General features: G+C 40.1%; 1 protein-coding gene across 4 annotated transcripts in view; it reads left to right on the top strand.

Annotated features, from left to right (window-relative positions):
* Window positions 1-21,839, top strand: part of CDKL5 (cyclin dependent kinase like 5) — a 213,050-nt gene that overhangs the window by 170,077 nt on the left and 21,134 nt on the right. For 3 of the 4 annotated variants that reach the window (XM_041741591.1, XM_041741589.1, XM_041741592.1), the window contains exons 11-15: window positions 1,920-2,071; window positions 7,292-8,258; window positions 12,117-12,218; window positions 12,510-12,615; window positions 15,497-15,620. In XM_041741591.1, the coding sequence (XP_041597525.1) occupies window positions 1,920-2,071; window positions 7,292-8,258; window positions 12,117-12,218; window positions 12,510-12,615; window positions 15,497-15,620 (1,451 nt within the window). The remainder of the gene's footprint in view (window positions 1-1,919; window positions 2,072-7,291; window positions 8,259-12,116; window positions 12,219-12,509; window positions 12,616-15,496; window positions 15,621-21,839) is intronic. The other variant, XM_041741590.1, reaches the window with a different exon arrangement.

Consider the following 21,839-nt stretch of genomic DNA (forward strand, 5'->3'; position numbering starts at 1 on the left):
GGGCATGATCTCAGTGTCCTGGGATCCAGCCGCGTGTCTGGCTCTGCACTCAGCAGGGAGTCTGCTTGAAGATTCTCTCTCTCTCTTTTAAATATTTTACTTATTTATTCACATGAGAGAGAGAGAGACAGAGACAGAGACACAGGCAGAGGGATAAGCAGGCTCCATGTAGGGAGCCTGATGTGGGACTCGATCCTGGGACTCCAGGATCATGCCCTGGGCCAAAGGCATGTGCCAAACCACTGAGCCACCCAGGGATCCCCAAAGATTCTCTCTCTGCCTCTCCTTCTGCCCTTCCTCTCATTTTCTCTCTCCAAAATAAATAAATCTTTAAAAAGATAGATGCACAAATAGAAAAGAAGGAATGTAAGTAAAAAAAAAAGGAATGTAAGTAACCAGTAAGCATAAAAATATTCAACTTCATTATAATCACAGATGTGAATTAAAACAGCTATGAGATACCATTTATTAAATATCTAGTTTACAAATAGTATTTTTAAAAAATGATAATGCTTGTTGTTGATGAAGGTGCAGGAAGTTGGTAGATTCTCAGTTGCTGAGAAAGGAGTATCATTTTAGACAACCTTCCTAGGGGATGATTTTCAACACATAGAAAATAATCCTTGAAAGTTTGCATAGTTAACAACCCATCTCTGGGAGTTTTTATCCAAGAAAGAGATCATGGATGTATTCAAGGATTTCAGGTGTTTAGCATAGCATTAATTATAATAGTGCAAAGCAGCAGCCATTTAAATGTGCAACAGTAGGAGACCAGTTGAATAAATTATGGTATATCCATACTACACACTTCTTTAGTCATTTAAAAACATGTTGTAAAGTTATTTGTTACAGCATTGTTCATAATAATAAAAGGAACAACCAAAATGTTTATCATTAGGGAATTGCTAAAAACAATCTAAGGCATATCCATAGAGTTAAAGCTCTTCACCGATATGCAATGATCTCTTAAGATTTACTGTCCATTGGAAAGAAAGCTAAGTGCAGACCATTGTGTATCTGCTACTATTTGGGTAAAATAAAAGGAACAGACAGAGATAGGTACAGAGTATCTATGAAGGATGCACAAGAAGATACTGACATGGGCTTGCCTCCCAAGAGGGGGACAAGAGAAAGATGAGTGTATATTTTTTCATGTGAATATATACTTCATCCAAAATATATTTCAAATGTTTAAATTACGTTGTAAAAAATATTTCTGATTAGTAAGTGAAAAGTTCAGGATCCAAAACTTATATGTATAATATGAGCAAATTTTATAAAAGAAAATATGTATATACGGTATTCAAAAAAGGACTAGAAGGGCTTATTCCCAGAGGACAACAATAGTAAGATAATGTGGTGATTTATTTTTTATTTATTTAAAAAAATTTAGAAGATTTTATCTATCTACTTAGAAAAAGCACAAGTGGGGAGGAGGCAGAGGGAGCAGGAGAAACAGACTCTGACTGAGCTGAACACAGAACCTGACACAGGGCTTGATCCTAGGACCTGGAGATCATGACCTGAGCCAAATTTTAGACACTTTTTTTTTAAAAAAGATTCTACCCATATATTCATGAGAGACACAGATATATAGAGAGAGGCAGAGACATAGGCAGAGGGAGAAGCAGGCTCCATGCAGGGAGCCTGACATGGGACTCGATCCTGGGTCTCCAGGATCACAACGCTGAGCCACCTGGCCTGCCCCGAATTTAGACACTTAACTGACTGAGCCACACAGGTGCCCTGATAATGTAGTAATTTAGATAGTCCTCTTTAAAAAAAATTTTTTTGGACTAAACTGCTAGATATTCTGCAATGACCATGCATTTCTTTTATAAGGAAAAGAAATAAGGTTTTTATTACAATTTAAATTTGACTTTGTATTATTCTTTCTAATCCTAACTTTGTTTCCTAAGAATTTACTGAAGTTGGACCCAGCTGACAGATACTTGACAGAACAGTGTTTGAATCACCCTACATTTCAAACCCAGAGACTTTTGGATCGCTCCCCTTCAAGGTCAGCAAAAAGAAAACCTTACCATGTGGAAAGCAGCACTTTGTCTAATAGGTAAATATTCCCTTTTAAGGAAATACAGATGCAGTGTTGGTCTTACAAGTAGGTGGAGGAGGTGGCTGCTTAAATGATGCAATTAGAGAAAAGAAGGAAAGCCCTCTTTATTCAAAAATATCTTCCTTATGCTTATTACATGATTCAGAACCACAATTAAAGAGTTGTGTGGGTCTTAAAGACTTATCTTTAACAAGTATATTATGGAAACCTATGCATTTCCTGAGAAAGGTAGCATAGGTTAGCAACTAAGGGGGTTTCTAGCCTTATGAACTTAGAAGATTCTGTATAAATGGGATGCAGGTGTGATACTTAGAGGCAAAAGTGTGGGTGAGGGCAAGGGGATTTCTGGAGAGAGAAGAGGATACCAAACACAAATGGGTAGGAGGGCACCTGGGACAATCTTTGCAACCGAACCAAGTAGGTTTGGTTCTATTAGAAGGCTCTTGTGTTTTTGTTGTTCTTTTAATCATTGAGTTGAGAAGTTATTTTTTCATTAGAATATGGAAATAGTAAAGTCAGTTTGGTAGATAGTGATTAAAATTGCTGCTTTTTAAAAAATTTTAACGTAATCTTTAAAAAAGAAAAAAAACAACTCTATTTCTGGGATGGGGGGCTGTCTTCCCTCCTCTACGAAGAAGTTGGTCTTATCTGGTATTGCTCAGGCTCTGGAAGTAGTGAGTAGTTTTGTTCATCTACTATTAAAAGAAAAACAGAATATGATAATTCTTAATATGAAGCTTTTTGAATATAAATTTTTTCTCCTTTCACTGAAATTTTCTCTGCATGTAGAATAATTATTCTTAATCTATTAGAAGTTGAAAGCCCAAGACCTGGTACTTTTCCGAGACCTGTGAACATATTCATAAATTGGCAGTAATCACTCATCCTATGTTTTCTCTGCTTAACTGTGATGGTGTGATTATTTTTTACAACTCTTTACTCTCTGTTAAGTGACTGGTTTTGGTTTTGTTTCCCTCACATCTTATAAGATGTGGCCGTTAAGAAAGACAGGCCTTTCTTACCTGGATTGTTTTATTTGTTTTGGGGGTCTTTTGTTCTTTTACTTTTTTTTTTCAAGGCCTGTGAACAGATTCACATTCTGTTTAACCAAGTTTGTATTTACTTTGTTGTTTGTTTCCATGAGATTTTAATACACTAAAGAATAATAGTCATCATTTAGCTACTCTTTTCCATTTAAGAAGTTCATATTATGCCTTTGTCTTATCTGGGATCACTCGTAGTTCTAGTTCGGGTACTTTTGTCTCTCTTCTACCTTAATTATCACTTGACTCCTCAAGCTTACATTTGCAAAGAAGAAAGATCCCAAGGATATAAAGTTCAGTAGACTGATGATAAGTTTTTGCTTTTTGCTATAGTGATTAGTGGTATAACCCATACCATGAAAGGGGACCTATGTATTTGTCCTCTAATGACATCACTTGAGAGATCCCAGTGGGGATCTGAGGCTTTCCTTGGGAACTCTCTTTAGGACTATTCTGTCAAGGAGGATAAGTGTGGTGAGGAGGATATGTGTGGTGATGAGTTGATATGGGTCTTCTAGGAGTCCACCCAAATCTTCTTTTAAAGTAGACGAGAATAGAAATTATAAGTAAATAAAATCTGTGGAAGAATTCGTTTTTAGGTCCTTACACTTTGTGGAATTTTACAAGAAAAAGTCCTGAGTGGTTTCTCTAGGAATGATCTCAGCTCAGTTTACATGTATGTGGAACTGTCCTTTTCTCTACATTGTCTATGGTTCATATTTCCTCTATGGAATCCCTTCTTGTTGGGGACACTAATTCTACACAGACTGGCTAACTTGGACTTCCCAGCACTACTGTAGAGGTGTTCACAGCATCATAGCACATTGGCTGCCACTTAAACACTCAGCTGTCTCGTCCCTGAGACACATTCACACAGCTTGCAGCTGTTGTCCAAGTTCACATTCTCTGTAGAAGAGGCAGTGGACTCTTGCATTACCTTGCCCCTTCCTAGGTCTCTGTCAGACTATGCTGAGGTTCTCCTGACTTGGATATGGTGGGATGGTGTTTCAGTCTGCCCTGCCTTCTCACCAATTCTGCTTTGCCATCCTTCTCCATAAAAGTATAGCTTTGCATCTTTGATGTTTACTTTGAAAAGTTATTTTAACTAAAGAGATTAACTATCTGTCCTGCCAGCCATTTCAGAAGGGTTTATATATAAAATCCTCTTAAATGCTTGGCAGTTTAACACAGATTCCTTATAGTTGTGTGCCAAAGAGATCTATGGAATTTTCAGAGCAGTTTTTTTATTGTTGTGCTTTGGCAGAACTCCAATTTGAAGACAATTTGATGCCCTTTCTACTTAAGAATTATGTGCAAAGCTCAATGGTTTCAAATTAATACTAAGACAGAAGCTTTCAGAATAGCAGTTTAGGCTCTTTGTACTTTTATAGAAACCTGACTCTTTGATAAATGTTTCTACCTTCACGTTATAGCCTCCGTTGTCACATTAGAAATTGTATCTTATGTTGCTATGAATATGTTCTTCCTAACATGTAGGTTTGTGCTCTACTTTGAGATAAGTGTTTTCCAACAGTTTCAAAAGCTCTAGCAGCTGGCCTCAATCTTCTCTATCCTTTTCTGATTTTCTTTGGAGCTTCAGGCATTACACAATAACTGCATCTGCTATCTCTGCTATTACCTTCTCTAGACCTGAAGGAGAAAGGGGAGGAAGTGGGAATATGAGAGCCCAGGGGAATCAAGCAGGAGGATCCACCCCATAAGAGCTGTAATCTGGACAGGCACAGCTATGATCTGAGTTAGGGTGCTGATGCTGGGGAGGAGTAGGAGAGACCGCCCCCAGCCCCTTGCACTGCTAAACCCAACTAAGAGTTAGGTGGCAAGGGATCTGGGTGATGCAATGTGCACCATTAAGCTCCTGAGGCCCTGAATGGGGCAGAGCTAAATGGAGAACAGGTAGGGAGTTGGGTAAATAGAAGATAACCAGCACACTTAGATCTACTTATGGATTAGACTATTTGCATATTATTGTTTGGGTTTTTGAAAAGTTGCTAAGATATTTTAGTTACAGAGATAAAAGTTGACAAAGGACTCTGATGGTTTAAAACCTGATACCTTTAGGGTACCTGGCTGGTTCAGTCATTAAGCCTCTGGCTCTTGATTTTGGCTCAGGTCTTAATCTCAGGTCTTGGGATCGAACCCGCTCTGCCCTCAGCATGGAATCTGCTTTAAGATCCTCTCCCTCTGCACCCTCTCCACCACCATCTCACCAACGTGCTCTCTCTCTTTAAAAAAAAGAGGGGGTTGCAAAAAAGCCAACCTGATACCTTAGGATATGATGACTGCTCTATGTTGATCTGGAGATAGAGTCAGTTGGCATCATTTAGCAGAAGGTGAAACTTTAGTCTCTTTTTTATTTTTAAAAATTTTTTAAATTATTCATTTAGAGAGTGTAAGGTGATGGGGGGAGGGCAGAGGAAGAGGAAGAGAGGCAGATTCCCTGCTGAGTGCAGAGTCCCATGTGGGGCTCAATCTCAGTACCCTGAGGGCATGACCTTATGCAAAATCAAGAGTCCCACACTTAACTGAGCCACCCAGGTACCCCAAAATTCTTGTTTCTTTGTAATTTCTTTCTAGGTCTAGGACCTGGTATTTATTTAGTTAGCTCATATTAAAGCACCTTATTTGATGCTGCAATTCTTGTGACTGAATTAGGAGAGATCAGTGAATGCATTTAGGAGATGAGGTCTTCCACAACTGTTACAGGCTTTCTTGATATCAGATACTTTTTTTTTTTTTTTTTTTAACATGGTAGGAGGATGGGAAAAGAGCCCTTACTTTTGATGCCTGAGCAGTAGATTTTCAGGGAAAATGGAAAGGCATAGTTTCACAGATTACCATTATATAGACAAAAAAATGTGACTTTTCTTTCAATTAGTTTGTGATGGGAACAAAACTCTCCCATGTCAAACCATCTTTAGCAAAAGCAATATTTGCAGCAGCATTTTTGGAATGCATAGTAAAAAGAGAGTTGTGTACATTATTTTTCATTTAAAAACATTCTCCTAAAAAAAAAAAAAAAAAACATTCTCCTGTCTCAGACTATGCTTCTTTAAATAGTTGCAGTAGAAGAAACTGACCTTGCTGTGAGGTCAGTTTCAGCTTTCCAATAGAGGACAAGGTTTTCCTCTGGATTTATATTTTGTATTTTAATCCAAGAAGGAAATGAAGCTTTAAATCCTAAAGAAAGCCTCAGTCAGTTTGGAATAATGACGTGTGAGATGAAGAAGAGAATAAATTGTGTCTTCTGGAGAGAAATTAACTCTCTAGATCCCTGTGATTTCAGTTAAAGACTGAAACATTCCTGTTTAGTGTTTATGGAGGTATCTGAAGTGCCCTAAAAGTATTGCCACCTCTCTAAAACATAAACCTTAATCATGATGTTTTCCAACAGAGTTTACATTTCGTTTTAGAGTGTCATTTTCTTTTATTGAGTATATTGCAAGAACTCTGATTCTTTGATGATATAAACTAAAGACAAAAGACAGTACTGGTGTCTGTATGTGCTGTGAGTATGTATCTCTGAAGCAGGCAGTGAGTTTTACAAATAAAAGGGAAGTTCAAGGAACATCATGACCTTCAAGTCTAAATGTTGCCTCTGACATTCAAAGAGTTATAAAGAGTTTGTTATAGCTTAGCTCTCTTATCAGATGTTCCTAATAAACACTCATGTGAGCACCAGCACACAAAAACTTATTTTCCCAGATTATTAGTTAGAACCCATGTTGGCTACAAGTTAGTTGAACATTTAAGGATGTCAAAATTGTTTCATCAGGACCAGTGCTTTATTACAGAGTGACTTGATCTAAGCAGCTTACTTCCATGGTTACTTGTTATTTGTTGGCATATGAGTTAATGTTTTTAGTCTTTGAGGTATTTTAGGGGTGTGTGCATGTGTATATATATTTTTAAGATTTTATTTATTTATTAGAGCAAGCACAAGCAGGGGGAGTGGCAAGCAGAGGGAGAAGGAGAAGCAGACTCCCTGCTGAGCTGGGAGCCCAACATAGGACTCGATCCCAGATCATGACCAGAGCTGAAGGCAGACACTTAACTGATTGAACCACTCAAGCGCGCCCCCCCCCCCCTTTTTAAACGATACTTTTTGTGTCTGCTATTGAAAGAAACTAATATACTTCTTTTGTTTTTAACATAGAAACCAAGCCAGCAAAAGTACTGCTTTGCAGTCACACCACAGATCCAACAGCAAGGACATCCAGAACCTAAGTGTGGGTCTGCCTCGGGCTGACGAAGGTCTGCCTGCCAACGAAAGCTTCCTAAATGGAAATCTTGCTGGAGCTACTCTTAGTCCCATGCACACCAAAACCTACCAAGCAAGCAGCCAACCTGGGTCTACCAGCAAAGATCTAACCAACAATAACATACCGCATCTTCTCAGCCCAAAAGAAGCCAAGTCAAAGACAGAGTTTGATTTTAATATTGACCCAAAGCCTTCCGAAGGCCCAGGCACAAAGTACCTCAAGTCAAGCAGCAGATCTCAGCAGAACCGGCACTCATTTATGGAAAGCTCTCAGAGCAAAGCCGGGACACTGCAGCCCACTGAGAAGCAGAGTCGGCATAGCTACATTGACACTATTCCCCAGTCCTCTAGGAGTCCCTCTTACAGGACCAAGGCCAAAAGCCACGGGGCGTTGAGTGACTCCAAGTCTGTGAGCAACCTTTCTGAAGCCAGGGCTCAAATTGCAGAGTCCAATACCAGTAGGTACTTCCCATCCAGCTGCTTGGACTTGAACTCTCCTACCAGCCCAACCCCTACCAGGCACAGTGACACAAGAACTTTGCTCAGCCCCTCCGGGAGAAATAATCGAAGCGAGGGCACTCTTGACTCACGCCGAACCACAACCAGGCATTCTAAAACAATGGAGGAGTTGAAGCTGCCCGAGCACATGGACAGCAGCCATTCCCATTCTCTGTCTGCACCTCATGAATCTTTTTCTTATGGACTGGGCTATACTAGCCCCTTCTCTTCCCAGCAGCGTCCACATAGGCATTCCATGTACGTGACCCGGGACAAAGTGAGAGCCAAAGGCTTAGACGGAAGCTTGAGCGTAGGGCAAGGAATGGCGGCCAGGGCCAACAGCCTGCAGCTCCTATCACCTCAGGTACAACTTGGACCTTGACTGGATCTGTTAGCTCATCATGGGAAGGTGGTGTGGGGTGTGAATAGGATCAGTCTTTAATTTTCCCTACTATAGGAGGTTGTGCTTTTTTGACAGAATGCATTTAGGGAAGCAGTACTCAAAGGACTATCTATTAAAAAAATTAATTTAAGGTCCACTGTTGAGTATTCAGGAGAACTCAACAAAACTTATTTTTAGAAATCTGCTTCTTAAGTGTTCCTTTCTGGCATATTTTGTTGAGAAAATCCTATTTTGATTTATTATAGAATCAATCGGTTGTATGGGTTAGTTTTTAACTTTCCCCAAATTTAGTGTGATTTGTAGAGATTTTCTCTAATCTCTCCAGACCACATTTGCTTAAATCGTACCCTTTTACTTCTACCTTATTCGATATTTTCACTGAATTGAAACATTTCTAATTTATGTAGAACCCTAGGTAAATTTAACTTCAAGCCAAAATAAATGTCAATTTACAGTCTTTTGGATTGTTTTTAAATCTCAAGGCAATGTTTTTATCTTAATGCTTCCTCCATCTTACTGATTTGTCAACCTCTAGAACTGCTGACAGTAACCTATTTAAAAGAAGTAGCATTCCTACAACAGAACACGTTTTTTAAATTATATTTTCATAATATGAAACATTCATCTGCAGCAAAGAAGTGAGGGTAGAGAAAAGCCCTCTTTCTCAGAAAGAGAAAGCTCTAAAAAGCTCTCTTAGAAAGAGAGAAGAGTTTTGTGTAGGGAAAATACTCCTCTTTTCGAGGGTATAAAAATAGATTCATCAGCGTGTGTCAGAACTTTAGGAAATATGGATGGAATATGTAATGGGAGATTTAGCAGGATGGGTGCTGAAGATGGGCTGGAGACTGTCAGTAATGGAGCAGTTGGTGTAGCGAAGTAGCTAAGAGCTCAGGTTGGGAAACCAGGTTGACCTAGGTTTGTGTCCCAGTTCTGTAGTCTGCTTCAAACGACGTAAATTTGTGAAAGTGATGTAATCTTTTAGCCTCAGATTCCTCATCCAAGTAGTGTTGTAAGGTTTAAACATGGTGTATAAAGCACCATGCCCAGTGCTTGGCACAGAGTATCCAACACATTTTAATTGTTGCTGCTTCCGTGATGGCGGGGGCTGTTTTCTAGATGTTTAACACTCTCTATGCTAGGTGTTCTCAGACACCGAAGAGTTTGAGGTAGGGTCCTTGCCCTTGACAAACTTATCTTCTCTCAGGGAACAGTAAATTATACATGATCACAATGAAATAATTAAGAAGCAAATTACTATGGCACTGACTATAAATAGGAGTTGAGAACAGAGAAAGATCATAAATAGGAGCAGTCAGAAATGACTTTGGGAGCAACTAAAGATGTTGCTCTGAGCTAGGATGTAGAAAGAAGTTTTGGATGGCTGAAGAATGAGGATGTGTTCAGGTGTTGATTGCATGAGGCACCACAGTAGGCTCTCTTGAGAATGATGAGGAAGGTGTGGCCCCTGTCCTCTTGGCATGCGTGTTGGGGCCCAGTTACCAGGGATCAGTCATGGCTATGCCGTGAGGCTGGTGCCAGAGACCGGTGTGCCATTGACAGAGGCACAGCATAGTCCAGGCAGGGGATATGGACAGTTCCCAGGGGAGGTGATATCTGAGAAGAGATTTCTGAGGCTTAACTAGGGGAGGAAGTGGAGTCGACCTTAGGAAAGGCTGGAAAAGAGGACAGAAAAGAGGGGGAGGCTAGTAGAGACAGTAAATAGCATGGTGTGCTGTGGGGATTGCAACTTGTTCCACATTGCTGTAGTGAAAAATGTGAGATTTGAGGTGGCTTTTGGAGTAAATCAAGCATGAGGAAAGCGGAGTATGTTCTAGACTAAGTCAATGCTCGTGGGAAATGGTTGGTCTTAAAGACTCCTCAGATGTACAAACAACACGATGTGCGAATTGAAGAATTGAATAGAGGATAAAGGAAGCCTTCAGGCTTCTTCCCTAGGAGCTCCTTTTCAGGGTAGGACAAAGGACTTTTGAAGTCCCCTAATTCAACCCCTTCATTTCATAGATGAATGTGCGGAGGATCCAAGAAGTTAGGCGGGTTGCCCAAGTTTTCCAAATAGTCCAAGGCAGGATTGGGATCATGGAACAATGTCTCAGTCCCTAGGCCAGCATTCTTTGTACTGTATCATGCTGACCTATTGAGGCAGAAGTGACCCTGGGCCCCTAAGCAGAGCAGTCCTCCATGAAGTTGGAGAGACTGGTACCCAGGTAAGAGGAGGAGAAATGGGAAATGTACACGTGCACATGGAGGAGATGGCACATGGTGGGAGATGCCATGACTGGAGTCAGAACAGTGGTTGGAGGAGACCCTCTAGAGAAGAGAGAACCTCTGGGGCCTAGAAAGATCTATAGAGCCTTGGCAGCTGCCCATAAACATAAGATGGAGATCAAAACTAGGTAAAGTGTGCTGGCATGCAGCATAGTGTAAATAGAGGAGATATAAGAAAAAAAAAAAAAAGCTATAACTTGGAGAAAGAACAAATGGACTGGTTCTCAGAGTTCCAGAAAAAAGACTGTGAACATGGTGGAGATAATCTAATTATAAGTGGTTACTGTGGGCTAAGCACAGACCCAGCTGTTACAGAATTTTAAGTCCAGTTCGGGAGGTACAGTACCAAGCTGCAAGATAGTACAAGTTTAAAAGCACAAAGATGGCAGATGGTTTGACAAGTGACTAAAGCCACAAGTAAATGATGGGAATCACTCTTACAAAATACTGCAGCCACCTTCGAGAAGAAGGGGACCGAACTAGCATTGTCACGTAAGAGTTTAGGTTAGATATAAATCATTTATTTTCTTAAAAACTTTGCTAGAGAGCTTTGTAAACTCTACAGGTGCTAAAATTCAAATGAGATCTTATCACAAATTAGGAAGAAGTACATCAGGTGAAAGAATATTATTTCATAGTACATTTGGGAAGTTGAGGGAGACAAAGAATCCTATTTAAAGTTTAAATAAAATGTTTTTGATACATCGTGTAAGGCTCAAGAATAAAATTCTGTGTGTAATGTGCAGATACACAATGCAGCTAAGTCCTCCTAATGGCTTGGTAATTTTGTTCCTTAATCCTGTTTTCCTCGAGGGTATGAGGTGCTTCTTTTCCCTTCAGTGAACACCATTGTGGACCAAGGCTGCTCTTAGCTTGTGTCTCACTTCCTTGAGGGAAATAGGCAGTGTCGCCTGAGATGTATGCTGTCCTGATCATGGTTAAGAAAATTACATGAAATATAAGTACTGTTATCCTAGAGAAGATTAAGAAAACTTAAGTACATATAACTACAGTAGTTAGGAAATTTTAAGACAAATGATTAGGAATACTGATTCTCTTCCATGATATATCCAAAGAACATTTGATTTCATCTGGATCTGCCATTTAAGTTCTTAATGAAAAATAATTTTGGATCTGCATAGTTCTTTTTGGAAAAATCTGCTAGAGAAATTTTGGATTAACTAATAGAATCTAATTAGAGTGCTACACAGAACCATGACTATCTAGATATTAGGAAGATAATTTTCTTTGTTTTTAATAATTAATTGAACTATTTTCAGCTTAATTCTTTCCCTGCTTGCCTTAACTTTAATGAGAATTTCACTTTCCATCTGTGTGACATTTGTTTGAATTATTTTACATTCATCAGATGATTCACTCTTTTATGGGACAATTTGTATTTTAGCCAACTAACATTTTTTATTTTAGCTGGTGAAGGTACTAATTATGCCAAATAAAGCCCATGGTGATTTAGGTGATTTTCATCCCTAGGAACAGGACACTCTTATAAATCCTTTTAAATTTGACTTTCAGCCTGGAGAACAGCTCCCTCCAGAGATGACTGTGGCTCGATCTTCTGTTAAAGAATCTTCCAGAGAGGGCACCTCTTCATTCCATGCAAGGCAGAAGTCTGAGGTCTGAATTCTCTACAAGTTGCTAACTTTTATGATAAAACTTGTTTGTAAAGAGTGGTCATGTGACATTATTACAGCCTATCTTTTAAAATTTCTTCATACCCAGTCTCCCACAAATAACAAACTGGCTCACATTTAAAATGTTAAGTAGTTTTCCTCATGCCATAATTCTGAATTTTCTCTCTAAAAGATCCTGGAGTAAATTCTAGATCAGTTAGGTACTATTCTAAGTTCATAAGCCACCTCATCACCACTCTATTGTAACTTTTTATAAACCTCTTTCTTGTCTCAGGGTGGAGCATATCATGACCCTCACTCTGATGATGGTGCCGCCCCCAAAGAAAATCGGCACCTGTACAATGACCCTGTTCCGAGGAGAGTTGGCAGTTTCTACCGAGGTAAGCCCAGCTCTGAGCACCCACCAGGGTCCTCTCTACCTTGCCCTTCCCTGCACCTCCAGCCCATGCCCTCCACTACACTTCACTGCCTTGACTTCAGGTCAGCGCCATCCTTGTCTGTGCTGTCGCCTTCCAATACTTTTCCCTGCTTCGGGTTCAGGCCCTCATGGCTTCTGACTTGAGTTCTTTGAGTAGCCTCCCAGCTGATCTCCCTATCTCCCAAAATTGCCATCACATCAGTCTCTGGAATGATCCATCTGAAGCTGTGTCCTGGCCATACCACTCATTCATTCAGTTAAGTCCTAAAATATTTATTGAGGTCACCTGTATGCCTGGCACTGTTCTAGCTTAGAACATGTCCATGAATGAGACAGCCAGAGGTCTCCACCTTCACAGAGCTCACATTCTCACAAGGAGAGAACTACACTAAATGTAATAATAATGTAGAACAGTAAAAGATAATAAATGCTACAGGGCAAAAATAGAGCAAGGCAACCCACCGCCTGCCCCCAGTCCTCTCTCACCTGCTGATGGCCCTTCAGTGGTTTCCCATTGCCATCACAACAAGATCTAGATTCCTTAAGATGACTTTCCAGATATCCCATGCCCTGGCCCTTGCCATCCTCTCCAGCTGCTGCTCCTCCGACCTGAAACACATTCCCCCCATTACTTGGATAGCTTATTTTTGTCCCATGTAAGGCTCTAGTTTGAAATCCTCTGCAGTACGATGTCTTCCCTTTCCACCCAAAGTGAAACATTTTCTTCTCTGCTCTATCCATGGTTCCTTGTCTAGGCCTCTAACATGACACAGACTTGATTCTCGGTCTTCATTTCTCTCTCACAAGGTTGCAAGGCCCTTTATCATATTTTCCTCTCTTACCTCATTGACTAGCACACTGTCTGACAGTTTCATAAATATTTGTTGATTGGATGAAAGAGTATCTTCAAGTATACTTGCATAGCCTGAAAAATGTGCTTCGATGATTAACTGACAGCTGAAACAGAGGCTTTGGAGGCTGTATGGATTTAGGAGATGTTGACAGAAAAAGGCATCCCCTTTGAAGAGCTATGTAGCAATAGAATGAATGAGAGCCCCTCCAGAGCTCTAGCCCCTGTGGGGTGACTAACAGCAAGCCCACCAGAGTAGGGGCAAGGTTCTGGGTTTCCAAAGGCCTCCTAAGAGTCATCATGACCTTCTACAGTTGCCCTCACCCACATCATTTGGCTTTTTACTATTCTGTTGATTTGGGGGGACAGCTGGAAGGGACATGATTTGGGGGAGAACATGGACAGTTGCTTGGTCATTTTAACTAAGAACTTGAGGCTAAATAAATGTATAGAAGTGTTATTTAGGACTAAATGTGTATTGAATTAGGCTATTTGTTTCCTCCTAGCCCCCCATTTGGAAAAAGTATAGGGCATTTTTTTTTTAAATTTTTTTTATTATTATTTATTTATGATAGTCATACAGAGAGAGAGAGAGGCAGAGACACAGGCAGAGGGAGAAGCAGGCTCCATGCACCGGAAGCCCGATGTGGGATTCGATCCCGGGTCTCCAGGATCGCGCCCTGGGCCAAAGGCAGGCGCCAAACCGCTGCGCCACCCAGGGATCCCTAGGGCATTGAATATGACATTTAATGCATTCTGTTTTTCCTCCTGCTGTGGTTACTTTAGAATCTTAAGGGGCTAAAATTTTAATCCAGATTAAAGTTAATTAAAATATTGTGTACATGAGCAAATGCCTTTTTTTCTGTTACTATAAGTTTTACTTCCAAAATGGACCATACCTGTGTTATTTCTATAGGTGTCTGGAGCATATACTTTAATATAAAATGTTAACAAAGTTTTGATTAATTAGGAATGACAGTTTTATTTTGATTGCAAGTGAATTAAATTGGTTCATATCAGCAAAGCCCCTCATTTGTCTTCCTCATAATTCACTTCAAGATTTGGCAGGTAGAACATTTTTATTTTAGAAAGTCCAGGAATAGAAGGAAGAGACTTAACTAGGTGAAACATCTGGAGATATCTGTCATTTCAGTGATTCTACTAAATCTAACTGGATGAAGATTTAGTGGTACCTTTGAAATGACAGGTGTTTCCAGAATACTTCCTGTTTTTAGTCCTACTGGTTTCACCTGAGTCAGGTGAAATGGTGTCATTTATCTTGATATTCAGCCTGTATATTCCTTTGTGATGAAATTTGCAATATATTTTGATTTATGATCAAGCTTAAAAACTTAGAGAAAAAGATGGTAACAGTCTCCCTCCATCCCACTCCCAACAAAGGGCAGAAAAGTACCCACATATGTTGTGGCTTGTCTTTCTCTTCATTCCTGGGTTGAGAACTTAGAGAAAAATAGTATTTTTGCAAATAACTGAATTTCTTTGGAATTTAGTTTTAAAAAATACAAAATTGACTCTGCCTCCCAAGTGTAAGGCTTAAAGCACAGTTAGTATACTGTAGCACATATATTGTTAAGAGTCACTTCAGACTAAGAATAGATTTTGCATAGTTGGATCTATGATGTAGGAAAGCCTCAATTTCAAAGAATGTCAAAAACAGTGAGAGGAGGCTGTCCTATTCATACTTTTAAATATCCTGCAATCTTCTTCATTTAAACAGCTGACAAGTCAATTTATGTTTCGAATGTATATTGCCTGATGTTAACTTATCCTTGCAAACTAATGTTGTAATCACTGGGGGGATGGATAATGTTCCCTGGAATGCCTCCATCCTCAGAAAACACAAAAGGTATATAAAGGAGAAGGGGGGTTTTGACTTACTTGTTTGATTTGTGTGAGAGAGAATGCAATTGAATAAGTTAAGAACTGCTTTGCCCAAAAAAGTCCATCAGTGACTTACTTTTTTGTTATTCAGTGCCATCTCCTCGTCCAGACAATTCTTTCCATGAAAATAATGTATCAACCAGAGTTTCTTCCCTACCATCAGAGAGCAGTTCTGGAACTAACCACTCAAAAAGACAACCAGCATTCGATCCATGGTGGGTATTTTGATTTGTTTTTACTCTTCCTTTTTTCTAATTGTAGATTTGAAATTTCAAAGAATTCTGAATACACTTTTTAGCTTGCTTGCTTTCTCAAGAGAGATTGTTTGATTAGGAGACTGTGTTTTATCATTATTTGTAATGTTTTCTTTCAAGTTCAGCATTTATATTAAATATCACGTAAAAGAAGAAAAAAATCTGCTTGGTCACTAAATGCCTCACATATCTTCCATTGTGTTCTTCTGATAGGAATGCTATCTTTAAAAAAAAAAAAAAAGGGAATGCTCTCTTTCACTATCTCTTTTGTTGCTATTGTATCACAGAGCATGCATGTTGCTTAGCACTTCCTGTGCCAGGCTCACTTGGTTCTCAGTCAGCCTTTGGGGTGGGAGCGGCTCCCCTTCCACAGACAAGAGAGCTGCAGCCTCAAAATGAGAAAGTGCTTGCCTGGGCAGCCCTTAGCAGAGAGGAGAGGGGAGCCAAGATCTAGCCCCCCACGGGGTCTGACTAGAAAGCTTGCAGTTTTGACCTCTGTGCCACCTGACTTGCATTCAGGGTGGAAGGAAAGAAATGGAGAAACACCCTTTACCACAAAAAAGCCTAACGGTAGTCAGTCACAGGCTAAAATGATGTGCTGGCTCTGCTTATCCTTTTATCTCTTTGTGTCATGTGTAGTAAAAATTTAGGGAGAGTTGTATCATGTATTAAGTCTTGTCAGCAGATCTGCCTGGGGATTAAGGACCTTTTAAAAAACTAATAATAATGTAGACTGTCTACTCTCAGCTGCCCAAAGAGACTGCCCAGAATCTAGATGTGAGTGGTGTTTATGTGTACTTCATAAAACTACTAAGTTCTCTACTCAGAATAAAATGGTGTATCCCTGTAACATTGCAAATTTAGAATAGGGCCATTCTGTCACATTTCCAGCTCTGGTGTTTATTGCCCAAAGTCACAGAAGTGTCTTGCGTCCCTCAGTACTCCTGACCCTGTGTGCTTATGCAGTTTTCACCCTGTTGGCAGGGTTGGATCAAGGTTTTAGTACTACTGCGCCCTATGGTAAAAATAACTTAGTTATTTTTAAAACACTAACAAAGACAATGTTTTTAAAGTTGTAAAGATTTTTATAAGCACAGTTTCCACCCATATGTACTAAATGAGAGTTTTAACATTAGTGCCTGAGAGGTTGGACTCAGGAAAGAGAACATCTTGATTAATGTCACCTTCTGTCCGTGTGACTTTAACCTCTGTCCCTCAGTTTCCTCTTCTGTAAAAATAGGCCTAAGAATCCTACCTCCCTCACAGGATTCATGTGATCATTAAATGAAGGAAAACAACAAAAGCACCCAGAGCAGTGCCTGGCACGCAGTGACTTGTTACTGTTAGCTGCAGTAGTGTTTTACCACGGATGTCCTCTAGCTTCAGTATGACTTGTCAAGTGTCTCCCCTCCACTTGCTTTGCTGAGAAACTTTAGTGCATTATTTTTCCATGTGACTGGAGACCAGTCCCCCCATACTTAATCTGGGGGCACAAGCACAACTGGCAGTTACCCGCTTTGATAGTTTTTAAGTGAGCCTTTGACAAGCCAGGAGGATAGTGTCTCAGTTGTATAGAAAAAATTGTTTTTTTTTTTCTTGGATGTTGCATAATGGAGTGGTAATGTTTAAAAGAGAATTAATTGGTTACGGATTAACATCGTTCTATCACAATTAGGTCAGATCAAAATTAGTATCTTTTTTAAAAAAATGTTTTTTTAGCAAAACAAGTCCTTAGCATAGAACTTAAGATTGATTGATTGATTGATTGATTGATTTAAAGCTTATTACTCTGTTGCCAGATCCTCCAGTTGGGCCTTCTGGAAGGGCTAGCACGCAGGGTGGCCCAACGGTAGAGGTTAGGCTCCTTTTTGACCTCTCACCACCCTTGTCAGGTCTGGCCTTTGGGCATCTCCAAGAGGGAGGGACCCAGGGACTGGGTAGGAGTCTCTCCCTGGATCTCTACCAGGCAGATGGGGATGGTCCCAGACAAATGTTAATCACTTGGTGACTTGGGTTCCTTTGGACATCTCTCCCCACCTCTTTTTTTCTTTTCTTTTCTTTTTTTTTTTTTGTAAGCTGTATACCCACTGTGGGGCCTTTTTAAGTAAGCTTTACATCCAGCTTACGACCACAGATCAAGAGTTGTATGCTTTTCCAGCTGAACCAGCCAGGCTCCCTATTCTACGTCTTCTTCTTTTATTTTTCCTTCCTCCTACCTCTTCTGTAATCCACCCACCCACCACAGTGTGTCTAAAGGGCACTGCCAGACCAGGGGGCCTGGACCAGGTTCTAATCCCCCCACAAAGAGCAGGCAAGTCACTGCATATCAGGTCTTGGGCCTGTTTCCTCACCATTGTTCTGTCCAGCCACCCCATCACTTCCCTCAGGGGCAGGGAAACTGGGAGAAGTGAGGTGCCCCTATCCCCGAAGTGAAGAGCCAGATGACTGGTAGTCTGACTCTAAAACTGTCCCTCCTCACTCTGAGCCCTAAGTCTCATCTGCAAAGAAAGGGTTGTGGGCCGCCTTTGGAGCATCACATTCCATTCTAGGGCATTGTGAGGAAACTGCCCCCTGAGGAAGGGGGGCCAGAGAGGCCTTGGGGGCAGGCCTATCCAAATGTGGGATAAATAGTATTAAAAACATATTGTTTCTGTCTTTTCGATAGTCCGTTTGAGTAGAGCTTGTTTAGACCAGATATATATAGAAACTGGAAAACAGTTGTGTTTTTTTAAAAAGAATTAAAGGCATAATTGGGGCGTTGAACTTCAGACTTTAGACAAGCCTCCGTCAAGTCATCCCTACTGTGATATTGCTGTTAGGAAGCTTGAGAGGGTTTCAAAATTACCGCTTTGAATTGCGGTATTCTTTTGTCCCCACTGCCCCTCATGTTAATGCTGCTATGATACTTCTCCTTTGAGCATCACATCTAACCTGGTCTAAGTCATTTAATGAGTTTGACTTATCTTGATTTTTTTTTTCTTGAACAAGAGACCACATTGGTTCACCATATTGTGTATATTTGAGAGAAATGCAGCTTGATAATTTTAAAAAATGTGAATGGCCTTGCTGTGGTAACATAGTGAATCACTGTTCCTAAATTATCACTTGCCTAAGGGCAGTCTCTTTCTCCTTGATAGTGGTACTTCCCCATTTCTTTTGGGAAGAGAGTATTTCTGCAGTGTATATGTTTCTTGGAAAGATCAAGTTCCTATAGCATATTTTAAAGTGATAGATATTGTAGTATAATATCCAGAGTCGTTATTCTGGCCATCTCAGCTATCCAGAATCCAGTTAAGAACTGGGAGATGAGCCAGACTATCTCAGAACAAAAAAAAAAAAAAAAAAAAGCAGAGTTAATGCAGTCAGATTAATCTTTACTAATAGGAAAATACCTCCACCCTCCCTATAAGCCTGTTTTCTCTTTTCTTTTCTTTTCTTTTCTTTTCTTTTCTTTTCTTTTCTTTTCTTTTCTTTCTTTTCTTTTCTTTTTTTTTGAATATTTTATTTATTTATTTATTTATTTATTTATTTATTTATTTATTTATTTATTTAATGAGAGAGAGAGAGAGAGAGAGAGATGGAGAATGTGCCTGCACAAGTGGGGAGAAGGGTGGAGGCCAGGGTTGCGGGGCTGCAGAGGGAGAGAGAATCTCTAGCAGACTCTGCTGAGCATGGAGCCTAATGCGGGGCTCAATCTCATGACCCTGAGATTATGACCTGAGCGAAAATCAAGATTTGGGTGCTCAACTGACTAAGCCACCCAGGCACCCTAAGCCTGTTTACTCTTAGGCACAGTTTTAGCAGTTAGCACTGAGGTTTTCAGGCAAGAAGTAATCCCAAGTAACAGTACAGTGTGAAGAGGGTACAAGATCCCAACGAATGGCCAGGGAGAGGAGAAGGGTATTTTATTTTTGCTTTTCTCAGGCTCCCATGTGGAATATCATTTCTAGTCCTCATGGTTTCATATGTAGAATAGATATCCACATAGCATATAGATTTATAAAACAGGCTGCTCTTAGTTTGCTTAAAAAGACAAAATATATACGTTTGGAAAGACTGCTGTCAAGTTTGGGTTTAAAAGTGATGTTTATACAGTAAACCAAATTAATTAGAAATTCCAGTAATTAATGTAAGCAAAAGATTGCTATCACTGCTCGCACAGTCCCAGGCTTTTTCTTCTGGTTAAGTTATGAATATATTGGCATCCATTATTGCTTGCCATCATAACTTGCAAAATTGTTCACTGATTATTTTCTTCTCAGACATCAGCTGACTACTTTAGTCCTGTGGCCAGGGGAGGGGAGGTAGCAGAGAAAGTGTCACACTGCTATACTCAAGCACTGGATGTCTGACCCTCTGTCAAACCTTTGGGCATCTTGCCTTGAGTCTGTGAGCAGCTTGAGGTCACACTCCTTGTTTTATTTTTCTCTCTAGACCCGATACCTAACACCGGCTTATTACCACATACACAGTACTACATAAATGTTGGTCGGCTTTGATTCCATCAACTTTATTCCTTCCTTTTTTAGGGGAGTCTTTGGAAATCTCTCTTTCCTCTTGACCCCTTATAAAAGGGGTTATGTTATGAGGATGTCAGAGTAGGGGGAGATTGCTACCCCCACCCCAGCTGTTTGATCAGCCCTGGATAATGTGCCAGGTGACTAGCTGGGTGGGCCTTCTCAGAGGTCCCGTACCTGAGATGGATGTGATCACCCACTTGACCTTCTCTTGTGCTGCTCCTTTTGGACCTGTTGCCTATACCAGGTAGAATCATAGGGTCCAGACTTGACAAATGAGGTAAATTATGGTATAATATTGGTCATAACTGATCAAGTTTCTGTCTTCATCCTTTTGTACAACACACAGCTTTTTAGGAGCCTGTGTTCCAAGTGGTTTTTCTCTGTCTCTACCTCTCTCTGTGTCTATCTTCCAGGCTTTTTCCCTGTTTCTCTAACTTTCTGTATGTGTATGTTTCCACGTAGCTTCTCCTCTCTCTCCCACTTGTACTCTTTTTCTTTCTCCTTGGCTTCCTTTTTGTATCTTTTGTGATACATGCTTGCTCACACTTTACTCCTAGCTTTCATCCTTTTAGTTCAGGGTAATTTATTTCCTTTTTTTTTTTTAGTCTCTGGGATCTTTACCTGCCTGAATCTTGGCCCCATCACCTCTGTTCAGTCTCAGTCTGAAGATGTTTTCCTCATCATTCCTCCTTCCCTTGGGCTCTAGTTTATCTAGTATCTCTGAAAAGACCCTGCAAAGGGTCTCTGATTCGTCTTCCCTGCATTTTGTGCTCATAAGGGACTACAAACCCTGGGCTTTTTCTCCTGTTGCTGTTTATTGTTCATTACCCTTCTCACTGGCCTCGTCACTTTCATTTTATTGGATAGAGACTCTACTTCCGATCTCAGATCTCTTCCTCCTAAGACTAGTGTCTCAGGCCTTCTCTTGCCCTCACACCAGCATTAACATTCTTAAAGTAATGCCCATTCCCATCCTGATCTTGCAGTCATGACCAACGCCTTCCCCTTAAAAGATTTTCCAGATTGGCAGAAAGCACTTTTACTACTGACCCTCGGCAGGCCTTGGAGATTTTGTTAGACTTACATTCTGATCAGTAAAAAAGAACTTGTACCTGTTAATCTGAACGCTTTGATGTGCTTCTAGGTTAGGTGCAGACCCCATTATGGAAGGACATAAGCTATATCATAAGCAAATAGTTCTTTAACTTCTGGAAGTTATAGGATATTAAAAATAGTATTGCTGATTGGTCTGGATGCTATGTGAGGTTCCTTTCAATTCTGAGAGTTGTGCTTTTGTGATTCTAGCAAACTACACTGTTTTATTGTGTTCCTTAGAACTGAACTTTTCATTATTCCATTCTTACCTATTCCATCATACCTGAAGTTTTCTAGCTTTCAAAATTGTAAATGTATCATTCTGAGTTCTAATGCTAGCTATTTTTATTGGTTGTGTTGTATTATGACACTTTCACTTCAGAACTTGGAACTCTCTCAATGATGTTTAAAATTGCAGGTCCTAATGAGTTTCAGGAACACTTGGGCCCATCGTACATCTTTTTACTTCCTTGGTATTCCTATTTAACTTTTAGGCTAAACACTTAAGAAGAAATGATCATTGCTCCTTCAGAGTCATGTTTTCCTGATCTCTTCCTTTGGTGTC

Source organism: Vulpes lagopus, chromosome X, assembly GCF_018345385.1.
Source record: "Vulpes lagopus strain Blue_001 chromosome X, ASM1834538v1, whole genome shotgun sequence".
Lineage (NCBI taxonomy): Eukaryota > Metazoa > Chordata > Mammalia > Carnivora > Canidae > Vulpes > Vulpes lagopus.